General features: G+C 39.1%; 1 protein-coding gene across 1 annotated transcript in view; it reads right to left on the reverse strand.

The window, feature by feature from the left end:
* Positions 1-236: 236 nt before the first annotated feature.
* Positions 237-27,622, reverse strand: part of LOC128653336 (bile acid receptor) — a 162,422-nt gene continuing 135,036 nt past the window's right edge. The window contains exons 9-11 of the mRNA XM_053706555.1: positions 20,108-20,224; positions 7,411-7,524; positions 237-3,134 (exon numbers count right to left, since the gene is read on the reverse strand). Coding sequence (XP_053562530.1) covers positions 2,896-3,134; positions 7,411-7,524; positions 20,108-20,224 — 470 coding nt within the window. The 3' untranslated portion in view covers positions 237-2,895. The remainder of the gene's footprint in view (positions 3,135-7,410; positions 7,525-20,107; positions 20,225-27,622) is intronic.

The following is a 27,622-nucleotide window of genomic DNA, read 5'->3' on the forward strand; positions in this document are numbered from 1 at the left end:
CACAGACTAATGACAGCTTGTGGTGATTTTCTGGGTAAGGTACAGTAGGTTGAACAGCTGTATAAACAAAATTAAGCCAACACATTTAACTATTTCATTGTCAAGTTCTTGAATGAGAATGAATGCTTAGATGTAACACTACTAAGATGTAGCACAGATATCCATAGCATTACATTTAACTGCAATTAATTTGAGAGATAAATAAGTTAACATTTAAGACACAGAAACACAAGTCAAAAGAATAAAAAGGGTACATTTTTATTTAATTACATCTTATTTGCATAGTTTTACAATATCATGTTGTTTAGTTTCTTTCAAATATATCAGTGGCTTCCTCTGTGAATTTTGAATGTTTATGCAATGATCTCACAGTGGGTATTTCTCTTCTCTTGAAAATGTGCAATTAAATAAAAGTAAGGCATGAACAATTTATTATAGAGGGAATCTATGTGAAAAACAATCACTTAAAGGGACAGTAAAATCAAATTAATGTTTTTGTGTGATTCAAATAGAGCATGCAATTTTAAACAACTTTCCAATTTACTTCCATTTTCTATTTTGCTTAGGTAGACTCGGTAGCAGCAATGCTCTACTGAGATCTAGTTGTTGTTTGATGTCTGTACATAAATGCCTCTTGCAATTGGCTCACATGATGTGTTTGGTTACCTCCCTCTGGTGCATTGCTGCTCCTTTAACAAAGGATACCAAGTGAATGAAGCAAAGCTGATAATAGAAGTAGCTTGGAAAGTTGTTTAAACTGTATGCTCTATGTGGGTTTCATGTCCTTTACCTTTAAAATTTTAATTAAATGGCCACTCATGTAGTGTTATAAAGTAGGCTAATTTGATAACATTTAAATTTGAGTGATTGGAATTTCTCTAATTGTTTATCTTGGCCTTTGATTTCTCATTAAGGGCCAGATTATAAGTGGAGCGTTATTTAACACTCCCGCTTGGGTGTTAACAGCGAAAGAAGTAATTTTTGTGCATGTGTCGGGTTGCGCTCATATTACAAGTTGAAAGTAAACTGTTTTCTCTCACGTGCTAACCCGACAAGAGTAAAAAGCCAAAGTTACAATATCACACGTGCAATAACCTATTCCCCCATAGGAGTTGAAGGAGCACAAATAACACTCTACTCAAGTGTGCTAACCCGACATGAAAATATAAATAATTCACATTTAAATGTTTTTCACATAGAATAATGTGTTCTATGTATTCTTAAATATATATTTCTACATATATCTGATGGCATTTTTGAACAATTTATATATATATATATATATATATATACTGTATATATATATATAAACACACACACACACACACACACAGTGGGGCCCATTTATCAAGCTCTTCAGACTCGCCAGAAACAGCAGTTATGAAGCAGCGGTCTAAAGACTGCTGCTCCATAACCCTGTCCACCTGCTCTGATGAGGCAGACAGGAATCGCCGGAATTCAACCCGATCGAGTATGATCGGGTTGATTGACACTTCCCTGCTGGCGGCCCATTGGTCGTGAGTCTGCAGGGGGCGGCGTTGCACCAGCAGCTTTTGTGAGCTGCTGGTGCAATGCTGAATACGGAGAGCGTATTGCTCTCCGCATTCAGCGAGGTCTTGCGGACCTGATCCGCACTGTATGCCGTAGTCAGCGAGCTATGACTATGGCATACAGCCGAAACGTGTAAGCTTGTATTATCTGAAGGGCAGTACACTTTGTTATCCTGTTTTTATGGATGAATAAAAGCTATCACTTTGTTTGACACAATTTCTGCGACTCCAGCTTTCCTTTTTTCTACTTGCAAGTAAGCCGTTGCTTAGGAGTCAGCATTTACCTTAGAAGCAGTGACCAAGTTCAAGCTACGAATTAACCCTACGAGGTGGAGGAGCAAGGACCCTTGGTTGAAGAGGTATAACCAGATAACACTTACCCCCGCAAGACGGCACCGGTAGGTGACGTCAGACCTGTGAGCCGGTTGAGTCACTGAGGTGGCGACAAACGGAGAGGATCATTGAGCGTGGAGGCTCTGAGCGCAGCAAACTGATCGATGTCCGCCTGAAGTTGGAATATACTCACGGCTGCTTTGAGGCACAGGCATCACCCAGGACCAGGAGCCGTGAAGAAGGGGGTAAGTGTGGGATAAATAAGCATTATTTCCACCTTGTCTCTAACTTTAGCTAGAAGTGTTTTACCGGTGCTACTATTAAGGGGTACGTTTCTTTCCCTGCATTGGGAATTGGACTATTGCATTGGTTTGGCTATCTGACCCATGTTAACTTAAATTGCACTCAAGAGATTGTGTTTACTTCAAACTTTTAATACAAGCAAAAATACACCTTTTCACTTGAGCGTAACTGTTAGCGCTCCACTCGTAATCTAACCCTAAATTGTTAAACATAACCTTTGCCAAAGTTTAACAAACTCATTTAGTAATGGAACACAGGTAGCTAAAATATGAAAAAAATCCCATGAGATCAGAATATTCTGTTCCAACAGTGCAACTTAAGAGTGGAGAGTGGGTTCAATGGAAACACCAACAAATTATGTTTTGTTTGTTTGTTTAGTGCAGAAGACAACATACAAGATTATTTAAAAACAGAAGGCCAAATAATTGATGTGTTATCATATGTAAATCCCAGTAAGTTATGTATTTTTGGCATTTTTTTACTAAATCATAATATAAGAAAATGTTATTCATTCAAACTGTTTGTTTTCTAATGAAAAATGAGTTATAATCAATATGTGATGCAGGAGTTATAATCAGTATATGCTCCAGAGAACATAATATAATTTACAGCATTTGAATAAAAGAATAATGTTATTTGAACACAGATTGACAATGGTACTTTAAGGTTAACTTTACAATTTGCATTACAGGTTCAGGAGTTTCTCAACTCACTGTAAATCCCATACACCATAGAGCAATGAAGTAAGTTTATTGTCTCTTGTTTTCCATGATACTAAGACTTCAGAGTGATTATGATTTAAGGTCCTGAGCTCAGTCAGACGCCCTATAAGTCTTGCAAAATGTTGTGGATCTTCTGGGTGATAAATCTTTGAATATTTGTGCAAAATTCCTAAAAGGGGTTCCTGCAGTTTTTCTACTTGTTGCTTGTTTTTCAAAAGTGGACGATCTGCAGTAAAAACAGAAAAAAAAGTGAAATGCTAATAGGACCATTTCTTGCAGCTGCTATTCAAATTTATCACCAATTTGATAATGTTCGTGTATCAACAGCAATCATTTGATAAATCTGTACTAAAACTTTTCTTACTGGTAACACGATACCCAGGACTATGTCTGCCTCTTTAAGGAATTCACCAGATTCACATATTGATAAATTTGTGCCTCTAGTATATTTTCCTATAACACCAACCTAATATTTTATCTGTTTTTTGCCTTTTATTACTTATCATCAGACTACTTAATTGAATAGCCAATAAAACATGAGATTAGAGATATAATGCTATGAAAGGGCAACAGAAAGGAAAGATTCAGTGGTTAAAGGAAAGTAGAAAGAAAAAAAAAAATCCAAGGAGAACATGGTATAAAAGACCTTGTAAAAACTCACCTTTATATACTATTAAAGGGACATGAAACCCACATTTTTTTTCTTTCATGGTTTAGAGAGAGTGTGCAATATAAAACAACTATTCTATTATCTAATTTGTTTCTCTTGGTATCTTTCTCTGTTGAAAAGTATACCTAGGTAGGCTCAGGAGTTACTGAGTGGTGGCTACACAAATATGCCTTATGTTATTGGCTTACCCGTGTGGATTGCTGTTTCTTCAACAAAAGATACCAAGAGAATGAAGTAAATTAAATAATAGACGTAAATTAGAAAACTGTTTAACCTCTTAACGGCCGAGGACGTGCCAGGCACGTCCTACAAAAAACGTTCCTTAATGACCATGGACGTGCCTGGCACGTCCTCAGGAGTTTGAAACGCTGGAAGCGATCGTGATCACTTCCAGACGCTTTCAGGGTATTGCAGTGATGCCTCGATGTTGAGGCATCCTGCAATACCCTTTTTTTAGTCACTGATACAGAGAGAGCCATCGTTGGTGGGTGGGAGCCGTAGCAAAGAGGTGGGTGGGAGCCGTAGCAGGGAGGTGGGTGGGTGGCCCATCGCTGGAGGGAGTTCCGGATCCTGTGCCTGAGTGTGCGGTAGAGGGCGGGGGCGTGTGCGCTTGCATGCTACATTAAGTCCAAGGAGGGAGAGGGAAAGGGAGGGGGGTAGGGTATTGAGGGGGGGGGGGCAGCTACACTACGGAAAAAGTGGGATTAGCTAAAAAACAAAAAAACACAGCAACATTTTATTGCAAAGTGGTTGGCAATTAGGTAAAGGGGGGAGGATTAGAGTGCTGTTTGGAGAGGATCCGGGAGGTTGGGTGCCAAGGGGGCGATCCAACACTGCAGAATAATATATAAAAAAAAATTATTTCTGCCAGTACTTAAGATGGCAGTGACAATTGTGAGGTGGGGGAGGAAAGAGACCTGTTTGAGGGGGGTGAGGGAGGGATCAAGGGGTGGGATGTGTCAGGTGGGAAGCTGATATCTACACTAAAGCTAAAATTAACCCTACAAGCTACCTAATTAACCCCTTAACTGCTGGGCATAATACAAGTTTTTGGTGGTTGTAGATGTGTAATAAATGTTGTGGGTCAAAGTCAGAAAAAGTGTGTTTTGTTTTTTTTTCAGCATTTTTTCTAAAAAAAATGTTAGAGTAAATTATAAGATATGATGAAAATAATGGTATCTGTAGAAAGTCCATTTAATGGCGAAAAAAATGGTATATAATATGTGTGGGTACAGTAAATGAGTAAGAGGAAAATTACAGCTAAACACAAACACCAAAGAAATGTAAAAACAGCCCTGGTCCTTAACGTCAAGAAAATTGAAAAACTTTATTTTTTCTTTAAATTTAATTTCCTTGAAGATATTTTTAGTAATTACACGTCAAAGCGCTGTCTTGGGGGCATCCATTTTATAAGCTATATTTGGTAATATTTCTTGAATTCAAATTGAAGGCAGAGCTGTTGCCAGTACATATTACTAAAGTACATGTAATAAAAGGACAGCTAAGGTTAAAACATTTTCCCCTTTCATTATATCCACTTTGGGCTGTGCTAACCATCATAAACATTAACATGTTAGGTGTGTAACTAGTAATTTAATTCCTTTGAGAAGACTACATTGCTAATTAATATTTGTGTGTGTGTGAGTGCGTATAATATGGAAAAAGACATTTATTTTTATTTTAAATACAAAAAGATAAGGGGTGTAGTGTCTGTGTTTTTCAAAGGGGGTGCAGGGCCAGGGTATCTGATCTGATGCATAATGTGGGTATGTGACAGTGGGTCTGCAGGGCCATAGGGTCTGATCTGAGGTATCTTATGTGCATATGACTAACAGGTAATACAAAGTCAGGAGTCTAAGCACTAGTCTCATGGGGTATGAGGATATCAGTGGGGACATAGGGACTGGGTGTTTTTATGTGAAGATATGACTCTCAGAGAGGCTCCAGGGCAAGGGAATATGAGTGTGATATTAGGTTTATTAGAAAGTACAGAAATCATACATGTTCAGTTAGAGAATTTCACCACTGAAAAGTATAAAAATCGAAAATTAGATGAATAATTTATCATTATAGGGTAAGGAAATGCTGTGTGTGACTGGGTTGTGCAAAGTTTACTTAGGTTACTTACATAATTGCGAGGAAGCAATGGTACACTTGAATGAGTGAAGAGGAAAGTCTACAATCAGTGTAACCAGAGCCAAATAAAGGAGCAGTACTAATAACTATCCAAAGTCCACTGTCTGCTTTAGACGTGCTGAGGGAGGGGTTGAGTTTGGTCTTACTCAGCTGCTTCCTGTTATGATGTGCAGAGTCATGTGCTGGAGGAGTGAGGTGTATTTAGATGGTAAATGTGGATAGGAGAAAACAGGAGATCTCAGTGTTGAGGTGATGCAGGGGTTAATAAATGATGCTGTGGTAAAAAGGCACTTGTTTTATGAGGAAGTTATGCAATATAAAAATAAAATATGGTGCTGAAACAATGTTGTGGCAAAATAAACAGAACAGCACCAGCTACTGGTCAACCTGAATAACACATGTGTCTTAGTACTAAGAATTAAAGGGGCACTAAACCCAATTTTTCTTTTCTTTCATAATTAAGATAGAGCATCCAATTTTAAGCAACTTTCTAATTTACTCCTGTTATCAATTTTTCTTTGTTCTCTTGCTATCTTTATGTAAAAAGCAGGAATGTGATGCATAGGTGCCGGCCCATTTTTGGTTGAGATCCTGGGTTATGCTTGCTTATTGGTGGATAAATGTAAGCCTCCAATAAGCAACCGCTATCCATGGTGCTGAACCTAAAACGGGCTGGCTGCTAAGATTTACATTCCTGCTTTTAAAACAAAGAAAATGTGATACTAGGAGTAAATTAGAAAGTTGCTTAAAATGTCATGCTCTATCTGAATCATGAATGAAAATAATTGGGTTCAGTGTCCCTTTAAGGTAGTGTTCAGGCAATTTTGTGCCTGCCTAAGCAAACTATGCAGTCAAAATCGTTGCAATCAATTACATTACCTCATGTGTTTAAATAAAAAATACAAAGAGGGTCTTTTTGAAAACGAACATTGTTACCCCCCTAAAAAAAATCTGACATAATTCATTTATCTATAGGAAAAATATGTATGTGCAATAAGAAGGTTCCTTTAACCATAGGGATACTGATTACCAAAGCAATGTAGTAGCATATACATTTATGAAAAATATGCAACTACGTGTACATGCACACCTAGAATAGGAGATACAGTAGCTATTATAAGATTTTTTTCTGACCCCGGAAAATAAATATAATCATGGGCGTAACTACAGGGTTTTAGAGGTTTGAATTGAGACTGTACCCAATATAATATAATGTAATTGGTTTCTGCCTGAATGCCTATAATGGAGACAAATCTCTCATTTAGAGTGCAGGTCTGAATGCCTAATGCTCTATCACACTTGGGGATCCATTTATCAAGCAGTGGATCCTGCTTCGGAGGCTCATTGTTTCAGACTCACCTGTAAGTAAAATTACTTAACCTCTCCAACACCTAAAAGGTGGCGTATTGAAATCATGTCGATCTGATATGATCGGTATGATTGACAGCCCTTGCTAGCGGCAGATTGGCCACCAGTGAGCAGAGGGCGGCATTGCACAAGAATTTCTGCTGAAATGCCAGTGCATTGATAAATGCGGATCATGTCCACTCGACATTTGATAAATTGAGCGCTTAATATGGATTTTGAAATTATAGTCTACTATATTTTGTATTTTGTTTCATAGCTGTAGTTTATTCTTCTAGATATAAAATAACTATCTACATAATAAGTAATAATACCTAATATAATAATTCACCTGAAAAAAATACTGTTACTGCTGAAAGTAAGGCATATTCTGTTTCGGTCACATTGAGGGATCCCATGCTTCTGTAAAAGTTGAAAAGCGGAGTAATAAATTCTTCTGTGATATCTAAAACACATAAGATAACATTTCAGATGAAAAACAAAATGTAACCAAACAATTAATATAACCTCTTCAAACAAAATATTACTCATGAGCCTATTTTAATGTGGCAGATATGCAGTTATAATTTAATGACTGTGCACCGCATTCTTACTTTTGTCATGTACAAAAAAACAAAAAAAAACTTCAAGCAACCCCTTCACGGAGCCCAAAATGTCATACTTCTGCATGTACAGACAGGAAGGGGGAAATAGCTCTGACACAGCAGCTAGCTTGTTATGAGTGGTGAGTGAATTTCTATTTTTCTTAATTTAAAACATTTCCCCCTTGATATTACTTTCCAACACTAAATATTTTTAGTATTACTTTTCTCTATTTTGTAACCTACACTTAGATTCACCGTCATATCTCCTAGAACTTGTTACTGCAACTTTCCCAGAACAACCTGCATATTTCCCCTCTGCTTCTGTGAGTCCCCCTCCTATTTTCCCACCTACTCAAACACATGCCCTCACATAAAAGAAAAACAAAGATCAAGGGGTAGATTTATAAAATGTCGGGCAGCGGATCATGTCCACCCGACATCGATAAATGCAGACAGCATGCGCTGTCTGCATTTATCATTACACAAGCATTTCTGGTTAAATGCTTGTGCAATGTCGCCCCATGCACATTCGCGGCCAATCGGCCACTAGCAGGGGGTGTCAATCATCCGATCGTGATGATTGCTGTCCGCCACCTCAGAGGTGGCGGATGAGTTAAGGAGCAGCGGTCTTACGACCGCTGCTTCTTAACTTAAGTTTCAGGCGGACCTGAAACTTCAGGGGTAGATTGCAGCATCCGCTGCTTGATAAATCTATTCCTAAATCTATTTAAATTAAAAATATATTTTTTGTAGTTTATACATTTTTTATTGTATGTTATGTTGTTTTTTTTCTTGATATCTTGACTTGCAATTTAAGTATTAGAAGTCTGTTATAGTTTTTTTCTCTCAGTAGATGAATGCTGAACAATGTACAGCCAACTATTTCATTGTTTATTATTGTAGCATGTTTATTATTGAGAGCATATTTTATTGACTTTTGAGAAACAAAACTAAAAAGGTAATTAATTAAATGGTATGTCTTCTGGATGTAATATTCCAAATGTTGTTAGTAAATTCAGCTTATTTAGTATAACTCCCATTTAAAAAAAATAATCAATCAATAAATACATAAATACAAATAAAGTAGTGTCCAGAATATTATCTAATCTCTCATTCTTATTCTGGTAACTATGTGTGTGTGTGTGTGTGTGTGTGTGTGTGTGTGGGGGGGGGGTGGAGATTTAAACAATTAATTCCTAATAGCACATTTGTACCTTGTGCTCCTCAGTTTAGGACAACACAGGAAATAACTTTTACATTTGAAAATACATTTTAATTTATTTATTGTATCATAAAACCAAGTAGTGAATTACTATGATCAGTTAAAAAAAAAACAACAACACAAAATATGAATATGCTTTGAATAAATAAAAAAATATCCATTAATGTACTGGTCAAGAATGATGGTTGTGTAAAAAGTTATAGATTTTATTTTATCATGAAAACATAATTTATACTTACCTGATAAATTATTTTCTTTCTTGGCATGGAGAGTCCACGAATCCATTCAATTACTAGTGGGAATTCAACTCCTGGCCACCAGGTGGAGGCAAAGAGCACCCCAACAAAGCCTTAAGTATCCTCCCATTACCCATAGTATCCTCCCATTACCCATAATCCCCAGTCATTCAGCCAAGGAATTATGGAAAGAGAAGGCACAAGGGCCGTGTTTCTGGCGAGCCTGTAGGCTCGCCAGAAACAGCAGTTATGAAGCAGCGGTCACGAAGACCGCTGCTCCATAACCTGTCCACCTGCTCTTAGCAGGCGGACACACTTCGCCAAAAATCAACCCAATCGAGTACGATCGGGTTGATTGACACCCCCCTGCTGGCGGCCTATTGCCCGCGAGTCTGCAGGGGGCGGCGTTGCAATGCTGAATATGGCGAGCGTATTGCTCGCCGTATTCAGCGAGGTCTGTCGGACCTGATCCACACTGTCAGATCAGGTCCGACAGACCTTGATAACTAGAGGCCAAAGGGTATAGAGGTGCCTGAGGTTTAGACAAATTACAAAAAGCTGTCTTAAAAATAAGGTTGGGTTGTGGACTCTCCATGCCATGAAAGAAAAGAATTTATCAGGTAAGTATAAAACTAAATTTATGCTTACGTGATAAATGTATTTTTTTCCAGATATGGTGAGTCCACGGCTTCATCATTTACGTTGGGAATATCACTCCTGGCCAGCAGGAGAAGGCAAAGAGCACCACAGCTAAGCTGTTAAGTATCACTCCCCTTCCCACAACCCCACAACACAAAAATGTAGTGGTGCCTGAGGTTTAGTAAAAAATAACTGTCTTGAAATAAAGGGCGGGGCTGTGGACTCACCATATCCGGAAATAAATAAATTTATCAGGTAAGCATAAATTTTGTTTTCTTTCCTAAGATATGGTGAGTCCACGGCTTCATAATTTACTGTTGGGAACCAATACCCAAGCTAGAGGACACAGAGGATGAGGGACAAGACAGGTAGAACTAATCAGAAGGCACCACCGCTTGAAGAACCTTTCTCCCAAAAGAAGCCTAAGCCGAGACAAAAGTATAAAATTTGTAAAATTTGAAAAAAGTATGCAAAGAGGAGTAGAGGACCAAGTTGCAGCCTTGCAAATCGGTTCCACAGAAGCTTCATTTTTGAAAGCCCAAGAAGAGGAGACAGCTCTCGCAGAATGAGCCGTAATTCTCTCAGGAGGCTGCAGACCAGCAGTCTCATAAGCAAAATGAGTTATATAGTTCTCAACCAGAGAGAAAGAGAAGTAGCAGCAGCTTTCTGACCTATACGTTTCCCAGAGAAACAAACAAACAGGGCAGAAGACTGGAGAAAATCCTTAGTCGGCTGAAAATAAAATTTTAAGCATGTACAACATCCAAATTGTGCAACAAACGTTCTTTATGAGAAGAAGGATTAGGATATAGAGAAGGAACAACAATTTCATGATTAATATTTCTGTCCAAAACCACTTTTAGGAAGGAAGCCTAACTTAGTACGAAGAACTGCCTTATCAGTATGAAAGATAAGATAAGGCGAATCACACTGCAAAGCCGAGAGTTCCGAGATTCTCCAAGTAAAATAAATAGAAATAAGAAAAAAAATCTTCCAAGATAACAACTTAATATCTTTGGAATGCAATGGCTCCAACGAAGCATGCTGTAAAACTTTAAGAACAAGGTTAAGGCTCCAAGGAGGAACAACAGACTTAAACACAGGCCTGATTCTGACCAAAGCCTGACAAAAAGATTGCACATCTGGCACGTCCGCCAGACGCTTATGTAGCAAAACAGATAATGCAGAAATCTGACCCTTCAGGGTACTGACTGACAAACCCTTCTCCAGACCTTCCTGGAAAAAGGACAAAATCCTAGGAATCCTGACCCTACTCCAAGAGTAGCCCTTAGATTCACACCAATAAAGATATTTACGCCATATCTTATGGTAAATCTTTCTAGTAACAGGCTTACGAGCCTGAATCATGGTCCCAATGACCGACTCAGAAAAAAACACGTTTAAACAGAACTAAGTGTTCAATCTCCAAGCAGTCAGCTTCAGAGAAATGAGATTTGGATGAAGGAAGGGACCCTGGATCAGAAGGTCCTTCTTCAGAGGCAATCTCCAAGGTGGGAGAGACGACATCTCCACTAGGTCTGCATACCAGATCCTGTGAGGCCACGCAGGGGCTATTAGAATCAACAACGCTCTCTCTTGTTTGATACGATGACTCATGGAAGAAGAGCAAAGGGATGAAACAGGTATGCCAGCCTGAAATCCCAAGGAACTCCCAGAGCATCTATCAGAGCGGCCTGTGGATCTCTAGACCTTGAACCGTACCTTAGAAAGGCCATCAGATCCAACTTTGGCACCCCCAATTTGAGGGTTAAGGTGGAGAACACCTCCAGATGGAGAGGCCGCTCCCCGGAATGAAATGTCTGCCTGCTCAGGAATCCGCTTCCCAGTCATCCACTCCTGTAATGTGGATGGCAGATAGACAACAATTGTGAGCTTTCACCCACTGAACAGTTCGAGCTCCCTCCTCATGGCTAAGGAACTGCAAGTTCCTCCCTGGTGGATAAGGGAAACCACTGAGGTGATATTATCCAACTGGAACCTGAGAAACCGGGCAAAGGACGACTAAGGCCACGCCAGCAGAGCATAGAAAATTGCTCTCAACTCCAAGATGGTTATGGGGAAAGCAGACTCCACCCGGTTCCAAAGTCCTTGCGCCTTTAAGTCCCAGACCACTCCCAAGCTCAGCAGGCTAGCGTCCGTAGTCACAATTATCCAGGAAGGTCTCCGAAAGCATGTGCCCTGAGATACATGCTCCTGAGAAACCCACCACAGCAGAGAGACTCTTGTCGACTGCTCTAGATCTATCTTCTTGAGAAAGATCTGAATGGATTCCGTTCTATTGTCAGAGCATGCAAAACTGCTGAGTTCTCAAATGGAACCAAGCACGGGAAATATGTTTTTAATCAGGCACCGCACTTTGTGTAGCTGTCTTTACTATGGCCTGAAGGGGGAATTCTGACACACCATGGACTCAAACCAAAGTGTTCTGGTTTGCTGAAATGTGGATTATTCCAGTGAGCCACTTCGACCTCTCCATGGAGGCGACCATCCCATCTGTTGAGCCACTAAGGCTGAACAAAAAAATCAGAGTGAATTTTTGGATTTCTGACCTCTGCCAGAAATAGTATCTTAGATAGGGAAAATATTATGGTCCCCAAGAAAACTACCCCTGTAGCTAGAACAAGGGAACTCAGTTCTAAATTCACTTTTCAACGTAAAACGTGGAAAAGATAACAAGATCTTCGAATGAGAGTTAGTTTGTTAAAAATATGGTTCCTGAACCAAAATGTTCCAGGAAGGATGCCTCTGTAAATCCCCGAAAACTGATCACTCACCAGAGTGATAAAAATCAGGGAGCCGTGGAACAGCAAAAGGGAGAAACCACAAACTGAAAGGGTCTTTCAGAAAAGCCAATCTCAGGAACTGGAAGACACACTTCCTTCAGGTCTATGGTCGTTAAGCACTGACCCTCCTGGACCAAATGAAAAATGAAACAAATGATTTCCATGTCGAAGGACGGTACCCTGAGAAAACTTGTAAAGACACTTAGGTCTAAAAGGAGCAGCTATCCTCGATAGGGATCAAATTCTCTTAGCCAGAGTAGAGTAGAAATACTCCTTCTACTATATGCACCGTGCGCCATGATATTAAATGGAGACAGCAACAGGAAACATCTTGGTAAAGACAGGAGACAGGGAAAAAGGAATCCCTGACTTCTCCAATTCCTGTGAAAAAAAATCCCCTTGCACGGTCTGGAACAGGAAAAAAACTTTTACAGTGGAATCCTAGAAAATATTAAATCTACTAGATATCTTAGGGTTGACCACAACAGGATATCGGAGTCGTCCAAAGTAGTCAAAACCTCCTTTAACAATACATGAAGGTGTTCAAGCTTAAATCTGAAGGTTACTACTTCAGCATCAGATGAAGGAATTATACTGTCCAAATCTGAGATTTCACCCTCAGATGCTACCGACGTATCCTCCTCATCAGACCTATGAGGAAGGGCAACTTATGTAGCAGCAGGTGGAACAGAAACCTTACTATCTGAATCTCTAATATTTCTCTTGCGATTTCACTTAGTATAGGAAAAGCAAACAATGCCACAGATACCGTAGAAGATACCTGAGCAAAAAATTCTGCCAGCAAATCACTCCTCCAGGAGACTGAGAGGAACCGCAGGGCACTGTATGTGACACCGAAAGGCTTGGGACATTTGAGGAGAAAGCTGTGGCATTGCCTAAACAGCATCATCCTGAGAGACATAAACTTGTATCATAGGGGCAGAGCTCTAGCTCCGTGAGAAAATACACAAAGACAAGCACAAAAAATAAAACACTTTAAAATTTTTGCTGTCACTTTAAATGATATAAAATTGCCTTGGAATGCAAGAGGCAATAATTCACAGGAACAGGCCCCTGTTCCATAATCATTATAAGATGCTCAAACCTAAACTGTATTTATAAAAGACTTTAGGTAATACATGAAAACAAAAAGATCCTTATAAACTTTATTTATTAAAGGCTTGCCTAATAAATATGCCTTTCACTTGTTGAATGTTAAAACACAGCTCTGAATTTTTGTGCACAAGGAGGACTAAGTAACTGCTTTTTGTATTTGGCAAAAACGATAATATACAGTCTCTGTCACATACATTTAAAAGTGCCTGTACCCTGCCCTTAAAGATATCCTTACTAAGGATATACTGTGTCCCAAAGACACTGCAGATAATCTGATAAAGTGCCCAGCCTTCCCTAGAAGAAGAAAAGCACTTACCTGCATCTAGCTGTCCGGCAGAAGGACAGCCTACATGGTGTGAGAGGACGCCACTCCTCACAGAGGCCTTTAGAAAGAGAAAGAACCGAGTAAACCTACTCTGGCTTTCTATACGTGGGCAGAAAGAATGTTAGGAAAATGCAGCAAGGCCCACCTCACAAGTTCCTAACTGCTTTAATGCCACCACTGCCCTACTGAAGAGACTAACGTGGACTACAGCTAGACCCAATCCTTGAAAAAAGGGTAAGAACAGAGTAAACCTACTCTGGCTTTCTATTAAAATTTTGCTTGTAGCAAAATAAATCCAATTTTCTTCAGACACCAAAACTTCACCTCCTTCATGCACCAAGGCAAAGCGAATGACTGGGGGTTGTGGGAAGGGGAGTGATACTTAACAGCTTAGCTGTGGTGCTCTTTGTCTCCTCCTGCTGGCCAGAAGTGATATTCCCAACAGTAAATGATGAAGCCATGGATTCACCATATCTTAGGAAAGAAATTATGTTTTCTTTCCAATAGCATGGAGAGTCCACAAATCCATTCAATTACTAGTGGGAACCAATACCAAAGCTAGAGTCCACAGAATGGAAGGGAGGGATACACAAGACAGCCGAACCTAAACTGAAGGTACCACTGCTTGAAGAACTTTCCTCCCAAAAGAAGCCTCGGCTGAGGCAAAAACATCAAATTTGGAAAATTTGGAAAAAGTATGCAATGATGACCAAGTGGCCGCCTTGCAAATCTGTTCCACAGAAGCATAATTTTTAAAGGCCCAAGAGGAAGCGACACTCCTAGTGGAGCGAGTCATACATTTCTCTGGAGGCTGCTGTCCAGCTGTCTCATAAGCCAATTGAATAACACTTCTCAACCAGAAGGAGAGGGTAGAGGAATTGGCCTTCTGACCCCTCTCTTTACCTGAAAAGACAACAAAGAGAGAAGAAGATTGACGAAAATCTTTTGTAGCCTGTAAATAGAACCTTAAAGCACGCACAACATCCAGATTGTGCAATAATTAGGACAAAACATCCTTGGTTGATATTGCGTTCCGAGACCACCTTAGGTAGAAAACCTAACTTAGAACAGAGAACCGCCAGAACAGAGAACCGCCTTATCCGCATGAAGAATAAGATAAGGAGAATCACACTGTAGAGCCAAAGGCCCTGAAACTCTGCGGGCAGAGGAAATTGCCAGCAGAAACAAAACCTTCCAGGACAATAACTTGATATCAACAGAATGCATAGGCTCAAATGGAGCCTGCTGCAGAACTTTAAGAACCAGATTAAGACTCCAAGGAGGAGCAATTGACCTAAACACAGGCCTGATTCTAACCAAAACCAAGACAAAAGATTTGACATCTGGCAAAATTGCCAGACGCTTCTGCAGAGGACTCGACAGAGCTGAAAACCCCTAGATCCGCACCAATGAAGGTATCTACGCCATACATTATAAATAAATCTTGCTAGAAACAGGCTTACGAGCCTGAAACATAGTCTTAATAAACTTCACAGAAAAACCTTGTCTGGACAAGCCTAAGCATTCAATTTCCAAGCAGTCAGCTTCAGAGAAACTAAGTTCGAATGGAGGAAGGAACCCTGAAGTAGAAGATCCTTCCTCAGAGGCAATTTCCACGGGGGAAATGATGACAACCTCACTAGGTCCGCAAACCAAGTTCTGCGAGGTCCCGCTGGAGCTAGTAGAATCACAGAAACCTGCTCCTGTTTGATACAAGTTATCCCCCGAGGAAGGAGGGCAACCGGAGGAAACAGATAAATTAGACCAAAATCCCATGGCACTGCCAGGGCATCTATCAGAGCTGCTTGAGAATCTCCTGATCTTGCTCTGTATCTTGGAAGCTTGGTGTTTAGATAAGATGCCAACAGATCCAGCTCCGGAACTCCCCACTAGAGGGTTAACATCAAGAAAACTTCTGGATGGAAAGCCCATTCCCCTGGATGAAATGTCTGCCTGCTCAGATAATCTGCTTCCCAGTTGTCCACCCCTGTGATATGAATGGCAGAGAGATGACAATTGTGAGACTCTGCCCACTGCCCAGCATAGCTAATATGCTCCGAGTTCCTCCTTGGTAGTTTATATACACCACCGAAGAGATGTTGTCTGAATCTGATAAACCAGACTAAAACTCAGTTGAGGCCATACTGATAGAGCATAGAAAATTGCTCTCAATTCTAGGATATTTATAGGAAGGTCAGACTCCTCCTGAGTCCAAAAGTCTTAGGGACCCCCAAACTGCTCCCCAGCCTAACAGGCTGGCATCCATGGTCACACTCTCTCAAGAAGGTCTCAGGAAGCAAGTGCCCTGAGACAAAAGTTCCTGGGAGATCCACCAAGACAGAGATAGCCTTGTCTGACAGTCTAAAACTATCCTCTGAGAGAGATCCAAGTGTACTCCGTTCCATTGATTGAGCATAAATAACTGTAGAGGTTTCAGATGGAAGCAGGCAAACAGAATAATGTCCATGGATGCCACCATGAGACCAATTACTTACATGCATACAGCTACTGATGGACTGAAGAGAACAACAGGCCTCCAGAAGCTTGACTTTTCTGACCTCTGTCAAAAAATTCTAAGATTATCCCCAGAAAACATACCCTGGTACTTGAACTTTTCCCTAGATTCGCCTTCCAACAGTGAGAGCGGAGAATAGTTAACAGAGAATCTGTATGGGATCTTGCTAACTGAAAAGATGGTGCCTGGACCAAGATATCGTCCAGGTAAAGAGCCACCACAATCCCTAGAGATCTGGCTACAGCCAAAAGAGCCCCTAGAACCTTTGTAAAGATTCGAGGAGCAGCAGCAAGGCCAAAAGGCAGGGCTACAAATTGGAAATATCAATCCAAAAAAGTGAACCTCATGAACTATCTGTGATAGTTACGCATCCTTTAGGTCTATAGTGGTCAAAAAAAGACCCTCCCGAAACAGAGAAAGAATAGAATGAATAGTGTCCAATTTGAAGGACGGGACCTTGAGAAACTTGTTGAGAGACTTTAAGTATATAATGGGTTGAAAAGTTACCTCCTCTTTGGGAACTACAAAAAGATTTGAACAAAATCCCTGACCCTGTTCTGCTAGAGGAACTGGGATAATCTCTCCCAGAGAGGACAAATCCCTAACGCAGTTTAAGCCACTGCCCAAGGATCTGGAATGCTGTGAATCCAAGCCTGCTGAAAAAAGGAAAGCCTGCCCCCTACCTGATCTAAAACTGTATTGGGGGCGACCCCTTCATGCTGACTTAGCTTCAATTGAAGGCTTTTTTGGATTGCTTACCCTTGTTCCAGGGCTGGTCAGATTTAGAAGACCAGGAAGATCTCTGTCCCTTGAAGTTATGAAAGGAACAAAAATTAGAAGTCTGACAATCCTTAGGTCCATTCTTCTTATTCTGTGGTAAAAAAAACTCCCTTTCCACCAGTAACCGTGGAAATGATCTCTGCCAGACCAGGACCAAATAAAGTCTTACCTTTAAAAGGTAGAGACAGAAGCTTGGATCACATCCGCAGACCAAAACGTTAACCAAAGGGCTCTGCGGGCTAGTAATGCAAAACTAGAAATCCTGGCTCTCAGCCTAACAACTTGCATACTGGCATCACAGATAAAAGTATTAGCCAGCTTTAGAGCCTTGATCCTATCCTGGATCACCTCTATAGTAGTCTCTTCTGAAACTAGATCAGAAAGAGTCACACCAATAAGAGGCTGCACCAGAAACTGTCGCAATACTACCAACTGGTTGCTACTGCAAACCCTGATGAAGAAACATTTTTCAGTTTCTTATCCATAGGGTCTCTAAAAAACTATCCTAAAGAGGAATAGCTAGTTCTCTAGGCTAAGGTAGATATAGCGCCCTTTACTCTAGGACCAGTGCGCCATAGATCTCGCACTGAATCAGCCACAGGAAACATCTTTTTAAACACAGGAGACAGGTTCAAAGGAACACCCAGCTTCTCCCATTCCTAAAATATCATATCAGACATGCGATCTTGAACAGTAAAAACCTTTACAGATTTAGGTTTGACGTCAAAAAACTCTATTCAGTTTATTAGCCTTTTTAGGGGCCTCTGCAACAGTTTCAGAGTTATCCAAAGTAGCTAAAATCTCCTTCAAAAGTAAACAGAGATGCTCCAGTTTAACCTCCTCTGAATCTATTGTACTAGGAACTGCAGATTCTAAATCAGAGATCTCGCCCTCAGAAGCTGCAGAGGAATGATCCTCGCTAGATAACTGAGAAAGACTAACTAAATCAGTCTTGGCGGAATCAGAACCCATAGGATGTTCTTAGATTTCCTCTTCCTTTTACCAGAGCTAGGTAAAGCACTTAGGGCTGCAGAAACTGCAGAAGTCAACTGCACAGCAAATCCTTAGGCAAACAAATACTCTCAGAGACTGACTGAGAGGAACCGCAGGGCACTGCATGTGAATCTCTCAAAGACTGGGACATGTTAGCAGAATGCTGTGACAACCCTTGAACAGCATTATCTTGAGAAAAAGAAGGCTCAGATAAGTAATCCTTATCCTTAGATAATACAAATGTTATTAAGGCAAGGGGAACAAAATTGCACAGGAGGTATAACCTGGGCATCACCACAATAAAGGCATTTATCAAATGACAGAGAAAGCTTGGGATCGGCTTCCATAGTAAATAAAATAGCCCTTTATTTCCCTTATACTCTAATTTCAATATAAAAAAATTAGAATACAATTCTAAGCATAGATAAATAATTATTGAAACCTGAACCTCTATACCCCAGCCAAGCTAGCGAGACTCACCCAACCTGTAACCAGGAATCCAATCCACACCAGCAGATAAAACACTCCTGTTCAAACTGCAAATCCTAGAAAGCTGCAAACATCAGAGAGAAGCGACAGGCAGGAAAAACAATCCTATGGCAGAAAAACCACTCTGATTCCTTGAAAAAGACAGTTCAGCACACAGGAAGTAACTGAGCAGTCACATGATCGCAAATTCAAAAGTAAGGTGCGGTCCAACAACTTTCTTAAAGAGATATTACCCAAACAAAATAAAAGGTAACATTTGTGCAAAAAAAATTCCCATAGCCAAAAAACAAAAAGCCTTCACATGACAGAACAGTGCCCTGAACTGTTGCCCAATAAATCCCCAACCTTTAAAAGGGATATTCAGTCCCATAAGGATCCACCTTGTTCTCTAAGTATCCTTTTCTTTTCTTTTTTTTAAACAAGGAACTCCTAAGTGCTGCATCCTTCTCATCTAGAAGGTAAAAGCACTTACCTGTGTATCCACTGTAGGGCAGGTACAGCAAACAGATGTGACAGAATCCTCACTGACATAGACCTGTAAATAAAGAAAAAAACAGAGTAACCAACCTTGGTTTTCTATATAGGGGTAGCAAAAATGTTGGAAGGACAGCAAAGACCATCTCGCCGTCTTCCAACTGCTAAAAGCCACCATTACTCTTACTAAAGAGAATTACATGGACACAGCATAACCCCAATCCTTGCTTGCAGGGAAAAGTATCCATTAAAGGATTAACAACTTGATTTCTTCAGACACCTTCTTCGCACATCACCTACAATGTTACGCAGGCAAAGAATGACTGGGGATTGTGGGTAATGGGAGGATACTCAAAGGGACATTAAACCCCAAATTTTCCTTTTATGATTTAGATAGAGAATACAATTTTAAAGAACATTCCAATTTACTAATATTATCTAATTTGCGTCATTCTTTATATATCCTTTGTTGAAGAACTAGCAATGCACATGGGTGAGCCAATCACATGAGACATCTATGTGCAGTCACCAATCTGCAGCTACTGAGCCTATCCAGATATGCTTTTCAGCAAAGGATATATAGCGAATGAAGCAAATTAGATAATCAAAGTAAATTAGAAAGGTGTTTAAAATGTAATGCTCTATCCAAATCATGAAAGAAAAAAATTTGGTTTCATGTCCCTTTAAGGCTTTGCTGGGGTGTTCTTTGCCTCCACCTGGTGGCCAGTTAAAGGGGAATTCCCACTAGTAATTGAATGGATTCGTGGACTCTCCATGCCATTGCAAATAAATAATATTTAAATGTATTTCTCTGCAATAACTATGCAATCCATGAAAAAAATGGGGCAAACCTGTAGTGGTTGCTCGAACCTCTTGACTAGAAGTTTGTTCTATAGGATATAGAGGACATCTATTAAAATCCTGAATATGACAATATTCTCCAGAGTGATTTGGATATCTTGCAATACCTTGATTGAAGAAAGAGAAACATAAATGGTAGCTAGCTCTGCAATTGTTTCCAGCATAGTACATCTAACATAAAACTGGTTTCCACATTTCTATAATGTGCTATATATTTAAAAAAAAAATGCACCTAATTGGTTTAAGAAGAAAAGTAAACATTTATTGCAGAGTGCCAACACATATATTTGTTAGTCTTCTTAAAATGTACCCCCCCCTCCCAACTGATTTTCAAAAAGATTTGAGTTATTTTAAAGGGATACTAACCCCACATTTTTCTTTCATGATTCAGATAGAGCATGCAATTTTAAGCAACTTTCTAATTTACTCCTATTATCAATTTTTCTTTGTTCTCATGTTATCTTGATTTGAAAAAGCAGTAATAAAAGGTTAGGAGCCGGCCCCTTTTTTAGTTCAGCACCTTGGTAGAGCTTGCTGATTGGTTTGCTACATTTAGCCACAAATCAGCAAGTGCTACCCAGGTGCTGAACAAAAAATGGTCCGACTCTAAAGCTTACAGTACTGCTTTTTCAAATCAAGATAGCAAGAGAACAAAGAAAAATTGATAATAGGAGTAAATTAGAAAGGTGCTTAAAATCGCATGCTCTATCTGAATCATGAAAGAAAGAAAAAAATAGGTTTAGTATCCCTTTAAGTTGTATATTTTGAATCATAATGTCTATATAAAGGAAAGATTTATTGTTCAATGATGGGCTGTTTACAATAATTGAGATATTTATTATTGTACAGAGTGACATTTTGTTTGTAGGCAATGAAGTCATAATTTAAAGGTGCATTAGATATTTTTTTATATATACATAGTACAGAGTGGAAATAAAAGTTACAAAATATTTACATGGCTTAAGAATAATAAATACATTTATATATATCCATTCACAGAACAATGTATTTTATAACTTTAAATTTAGCAAACTGTGTTCACAACATTGCATATTACATCATCTATCAAACCACTGATGACTGTACATAAAATACCCTGACATCAATGGCATTAGTGTCTTCATGTAAAAAAATATTACAAATGGCATCAACAAACCTATTCAATGACATTATCTTTCTGAGTTTTTTTTTAACAATCTTTAGAAAAACTTATCAAATGATTAATCTACAAAAATTCCAATTGACTTTAATAGTATTTTTTTCTGTTGATAATCATTAGATACATTTTTCTAACTGATTGTGACTGACTCCTATACAAATACAACCGTGTTTGTGCAGTGTAGGCTTATCGTACTGTCATTTGTATTAGGATTTGTATTATTGAGTAAAGAGTTTTAGGTTTCATACACTATTTGACTTTATTGATGAGTATACCTGATATACTGGGTTTGAGACATGCACTGTCTTGGTAGATTGTTGCTTTGTTTACAGAAGATGTGGTGAAAGCCAGGAAACGAAAGTGGGTTTATAGTGTTTTATTGCAACAATTATGGTAGATAAGAAGGTAAATTGTTGATATGACAATCCTTTGATGTTCTGGTGGAATATTAGTTAAAGATGACATTAACCCTATTTTCAATTGGCAAATTCACTAAGGAGCCTTCAAACTCTCCAGCTTCTACTGCATCATTAGTTCCCAATTTATTAAACCTATTCTGTTAAACCTAGAGATGCTTGTAGCCCAGTAAAGCTTTAGAGGTTGGGGATAACTATTTGTGAATATTGTTCAGTATTTAGTTCTCTGGCACCTTTGCTCACCATTACCATTTCTCTACCGTAAGGCTTTGTTCGTTTTGTCAATTTGAGCATCCTTTTTTGGTAGCTTAAAGGGTTAAAAAGGTAAAAAAAAGAAAAGAAATGTGCATGGGTGCATTTCAATTTGAAATAGAGGCATTTTTGCAATATGCTTCTATTAGCTTAATATGTCCACAACCTGACTCATACATTCAGAATGACTGACAAGCCCTGCTCTTATGCAATTTTAAATTCAGGCAGTCGTTGCTCCATGGCCTCAAGGTGTATGGACAAGTTCTCATTATGAGAACCTTGTCCACATGCAGAATAATAAATCCCACCCAGAGTGTTTTCAGTAAAGGGACATGAAACCTAGATGTTTCTTTTATGATTCAGATAGAAGTATATTGCAAAGTTAGTTGCTTAAAATGTATGCTCTATTATTATTTAGTTTCATTCAATTGGTATCCTTTATTGAAGGAGCAGCAATGCACTACTGGGAGCTTAACAATTGTTAAGCCAAAGACAATAAGCATATATTTGCACCCACCATTCAACAGCTTGCTCCCAGCTCTTGAGTTTACTTAGGTATGATTTTGTTTAAAATTGTATTATCTATCTGAATCATGAAATCATTTTTTGGTGTTTCATATCATATTCCTTTAAGTCATAATTTAAACACACACTCATACAAATAATACACTATGGTACCAATTAAGGGTATTTCACAGGCGACTAAAATGTTATTAGTTTTGTGCTCATATGCCCATTATAATAATCATTTGTAAATTATATTTAGAGCTGCTTGAGACCTATATGTTTCACAGAATCAAATGTATGCATTTAAATTGTGTTTTCCTTCTCTGTGTAAATCCTATTTCTTTGCTTGCATTATGTTTAGGGCTAAAGGAAAGTTTCATGTACTCATCTGACTGTGCTATTAGGGTTGCCACCTCGACCATGTTAGCCTGGAAAGTTATGAGTTACACATTGTGCAGGGTAAGCAGGAAGCAACATGTATTGTGCCTCTGGATGGCTCATGAATAGTGCTGCACAAGTCATATTCCTCCCTGCCTACCCTGCAGCAGGTGTAACTCACAACTGTCCAGATTAAAGGGACATTGAACAGCAAATAATGCTAGATATAATGAAGCATTCAAATAAATCATTAGTCTGAGAATAACATGTAGATGTATTTTAAAGTTACATTAGTTGTTTAAATAGTGACAAAATATATGTAAAGTTTTAATTTCTATAAAACATTTGGAGCTGCCATGTTGTAACTTAGGTTACTTTCTCTGCAATGGCCAATTAGAGACAGGTATAAATAGGTCACTAGAGAGTGCAGCCAATGGCTGTGTAAAATTGAACAGTGTTCTGCTGTTTCATTTCTAACAGGAACTGGAATTTCATTATGGAATTACAGGAAAAGGGGGCAAAATAAATAATATAAGTGTATTGTCAAGATATATATATATATATATATATATATATATATATATAGATAGTTTATCATTTTATATTACCATGGTCAAGGTGGCAGGTGGCAACCCCATGTGCAATGGATAAGAATTCATGCTCTTTGAGCACTTGTGCCTCATTATGGGGAGAAATAGTAGTTATGGCTTTATGTCCACTCAGTTTATGTGCAATACAGCTGTTAAATAATTTAACTTCTTCCATGCTTAGAAACGAAGCAAGCAATATAATTTTTTTTTTTAAGAAAAACAGTATGGCCTAGATTTGGAGTTTGGCGGTAGCCGTGAAAACCAGCGTTAGAGGCTCCTAACGCTGGTTTTAGGCTACCGCCGGTATTTGGAGTCAGTCAAAAAAGGGTCTAACGCTCACTTTTCAGCCGCGACTTTTCCATACCGCAGATCCCCTTACGTCAATTGCGTATCCTATCTTTTCAATGGGATCTTCCTAACTCCGGTATTTAGAGTCGTGTCTGAAGTGAGCGTTAGAAATCTAACGACAAAACTCCAGCCGCAGAAAAAAGTCAGTAGTTAAGAGCTTTCTGGGCTAACGCCGGTTCATAAAGCTCTTAACTACTGTGCCCTAAAGTACACTAACACCCATAAACCACCTATGCACCCCTAAACCGAGGCCCCCCCACATCGCCGACACTCGATTAAATTTTTTTAACCCCTAATCTGCCGACCGCCACCTACGTTATCCTCATGTACCCCTAATCTGCTGCCCCTAACACCGCCGACCCCTATATTATATTTATTAACCCCTAATCTGCCCCCCACAACGTCGCCTCCACCTGCCTACACTTATTAACCCCTAATCTGCCGAGCGGACCGCACCGCTATTATAATAAAGTTATTAACCCCTAATCCGCCTCACTAACCCTATAATAAATATTATCAACCCCTAATCTGCCCTTCCTAACATCGCCGACACCTAACTTCAATCATTAACCCCTAATCTGCCGACTGGAGCTCACCGCTATTCTAATAAATGTATTAACCCCTAAAGCTAAGTCTAACCCTAACACTAACACCCCCCTAAGTTAAATATAATTTAAATCTAACAAAATAAATGAACTCTTATTAAATAAATTATTCCTATTTAAAGCTAAATACGTACCTGTAAAATAAATCCTAATATAGCTACAATATAAATTATATTTATATTATAGCTATTTTAGGATTTATATTTATTTTACAGGTAACTTTGTATTTATTTTAACCAGGTACAATAGCTAAAATAGTTAAAATAATTACAAAATTACCTGTAAAATAAATCCTAACCTAAGTTACAATTAAACCTAACACTACACTATCAATAAATTAATTAAATAAAATACCTACAATTACCTACAATTAAACCTAACACTACACTAGCAATACATTAATTAAATACAATATCTACAAATAAATACAATGAAATAAACTAACTAAAGTACAAAAAATAAAAAAGAACTAAGTTACAAAAACTAAAAAATATTTACAAACATCAGAAAAATATTACAACAATTTTAAACTAATTACACCTACTCTAAGCCCCCTAATAAAATAACAAAGCCCCCCAAAATAAAAAAATGCCCTACCCTATTCTAAATTACTAAAGTTCAAAGCTCTTTTACCTTACCAGCCCTGAACAGGGCCCTTTGCGGGGCATGCCCCAAGAAATTCAGCTCTTTTGCCTGTAAAAAAAAACATACAATACCCCCCCACCCCGACATTACAACCCACCACCCACATACCCCTAATCTAACCCAAACCCCCCTTAAATAAACCTAACACTAAGCCCCTGAAGATCTTCCTACCTTGTCTTCACCATACCAGGTTCACCGATCGATCCAGAAGAGCTCCTCCGATGTCCTGATCCAAGCCCAAGCAGGGGGCTGAAGAGGTCCATGATCCGGCTGAAGTCATCATCCAAGCGGGAGCTGAAGAGGTCCATGATCCGGCTGAAGTCTTCTATCAACGGCATCTTCAATCTTCTTTCTTCCGGAGCCATCATCTTCCAGCCGACGCGGAACATCCTCTTCTCCCGACGCCTACTCGCCGAATGACGGTTCCTTTAAATGACGTCATCCAAGATGGCGTCCCTCGAATTCCGATTGGCTGATAGGATTCTATCAGCCAATCGGAATTAAGGTAGGAAAATTCTGATTGGCTGATGGAATCAGCCAATCAGAATCAAGTTCAATCCGATTGGCCGATCCGATCAGCCAATCAGATTGAACTTGATTCTGATTGGCTGATTCCATCAGCCAATCAGAATTTTCCTACCTTAATTCCGATTGGCTGATAGAATCCTATCAGCCAATCGGAATTCGAGGGACGCCATCTTGGATGACGTCATTTAAAGGAACCGTCATTCGGCTGGAAGATGATGGCTCCGGAAGAAAGAAGATTGAAGATGCCGTTGATAGAAGACTTCAGCCGGATCATGGACCTCTTCAGCTCCCGCTTGGATGATGACTTCAGCCGGATCATGGACCTCTTCAGCCCCCTGCTTGGGCTTGGATCAGGACATCGGAGGAGCTCTTCTGGATCGATCGGTGAACCTGGTATGGTGAAGACAAGGTAGGAAGATCTTCAGGGGCTTAGTGTTAGGTTTATTTAAGGGGGGTTTGGGCTAGATTAGGGGTATGTGGGTGGTGGGTTGTAATGTTGGGGGGGGGGGTATTGTATGTTTTTTTTACAGGCAAAAGAGCTGAATTTCTTGGGGCATGCCCCGCAAAGGGCCCTGTTCAGGGCTGCTAAGGTAAAAGAGCTTTGAACTTTAGTAATTTAGAATAGGGTAGGGCATTTTTTTTATTTTGGGGGGCTTTGTTATTTTATTAGGGGGCTTAGAGTAGGTGTAATTATTTTAAAATTGTTGTAATATTTTTCTGATGTTTGTAAATATTTTTTTATTTTTTGTAACTTAGTTCTTTTTTATTTTTTGTACTTTAGTTAGTTTATTTCATTGTATTTATTTGTAGATATTGTATTTAATTAATGTATTGATAGTGTAGTGTTAGGTTTAATTGTAGGTAATTGTAGGTATTTTATTTAATTAATTTATTGATAGTGTAGTGTTAGGTTTAATTGTAACTTAGGTTAGGATTTATTTTACAGGTAATTTTGTAATTATTTTAACTATTTTAGCTATTAAATAGTTATTAACTATTTAATAGCTATTGTACCTGGTTAAAATAAATACAAAGTTACCTGTAAAATAAATATAAATCCTAAAATAGCTATAATATAATTATAATTTATATTGTAGCTATATTAGGATTTATTTTACAGGTAAGTATTTAGATTTAAATAGGAATAATTTATTTAATAAGAGTTCATTTATTTTGTTAGATTTAAATTATATTTAACTTAGGGGGGTGTTAGGGTTAGACTTAGCTTTAGGGGTTAATCCATTTATTAGAATAGCGGTGAGCTCCAGTCGGTAGATTAGGGGTTAATGTTTGAAGTTAGGTGTCGGCGATGTTAGGGAGGGCAGATTAGGGGTTAATACTATTTATTATAGGGTTAGTGAGGCGGAATAGGGGTTAATAACTTTATTATAATAGCGGTGCGGTCCGCTCGGCAGATTAGGGGTTAATAAGTGTAGGCAGGTGGAGGCGACGTTGTGGGGGGCAGATTAGGGGTTAATAAATATAATATAGGGGTCGGCGGTGTTAGGGACAGCAGATTAGGGGTACATATCGATAATGTAAGTAGCGGCGGTTTACGGAGCGGCAGATTAGGGGTTAATAATAATATGCAGGGGTCAGCGATAGCGGGGGCAGCAGATTAGGGGTTAATAAGTGTAAGGTTAGGGGTGTTTAGACTCGGGGTTCATGTTAGGGTGTTAGGTGCAGATGTAGGAAGTGTTTCCCCATAGCAAACAATGGGGCTGGGTTAGGAGCTGAACGCGGCTTTTTTGCAGGTGTTAGGTTTTTTTTCAGCTCAAACAGCCCCATTGTTTCCTATGGGGGAATCGTGCACGAGCACGTTTTTGAGGCTGGCCGCGTCCGTAAGCAACTCTGGTATCGAGAGTTGAAGTTGCGTTAAATATGCTCTACGCTCCTTTTTTGGAGCCTAACCCAGCCATTCTGTGGACTCTCAATACCAGAGTTATTTTAAAGGTGCGGCCAGAAAAAAGCCAGCGTTAGCTACGCGGGTCGTTACCGACAAAACTCTAAATCTAGCCGTAAGTGATTTAGTCTGGTTAGAGACACTGAAATCTGGTTCTTAAAAACAAATATCTTA

Source organism: Bombina bombina, chromosome 3, assembly GCF_027579735.1.
Source record: "Bombina bombina isolate aBomBom1 chromosome 3, aBomBom1.pri, whole genome shotgun sequence".
NCBI lineage: Eukaryota > Metazoa > Chordata > Amphibia > Anura > Bombinatoridae > Bombina > Bombina bombina.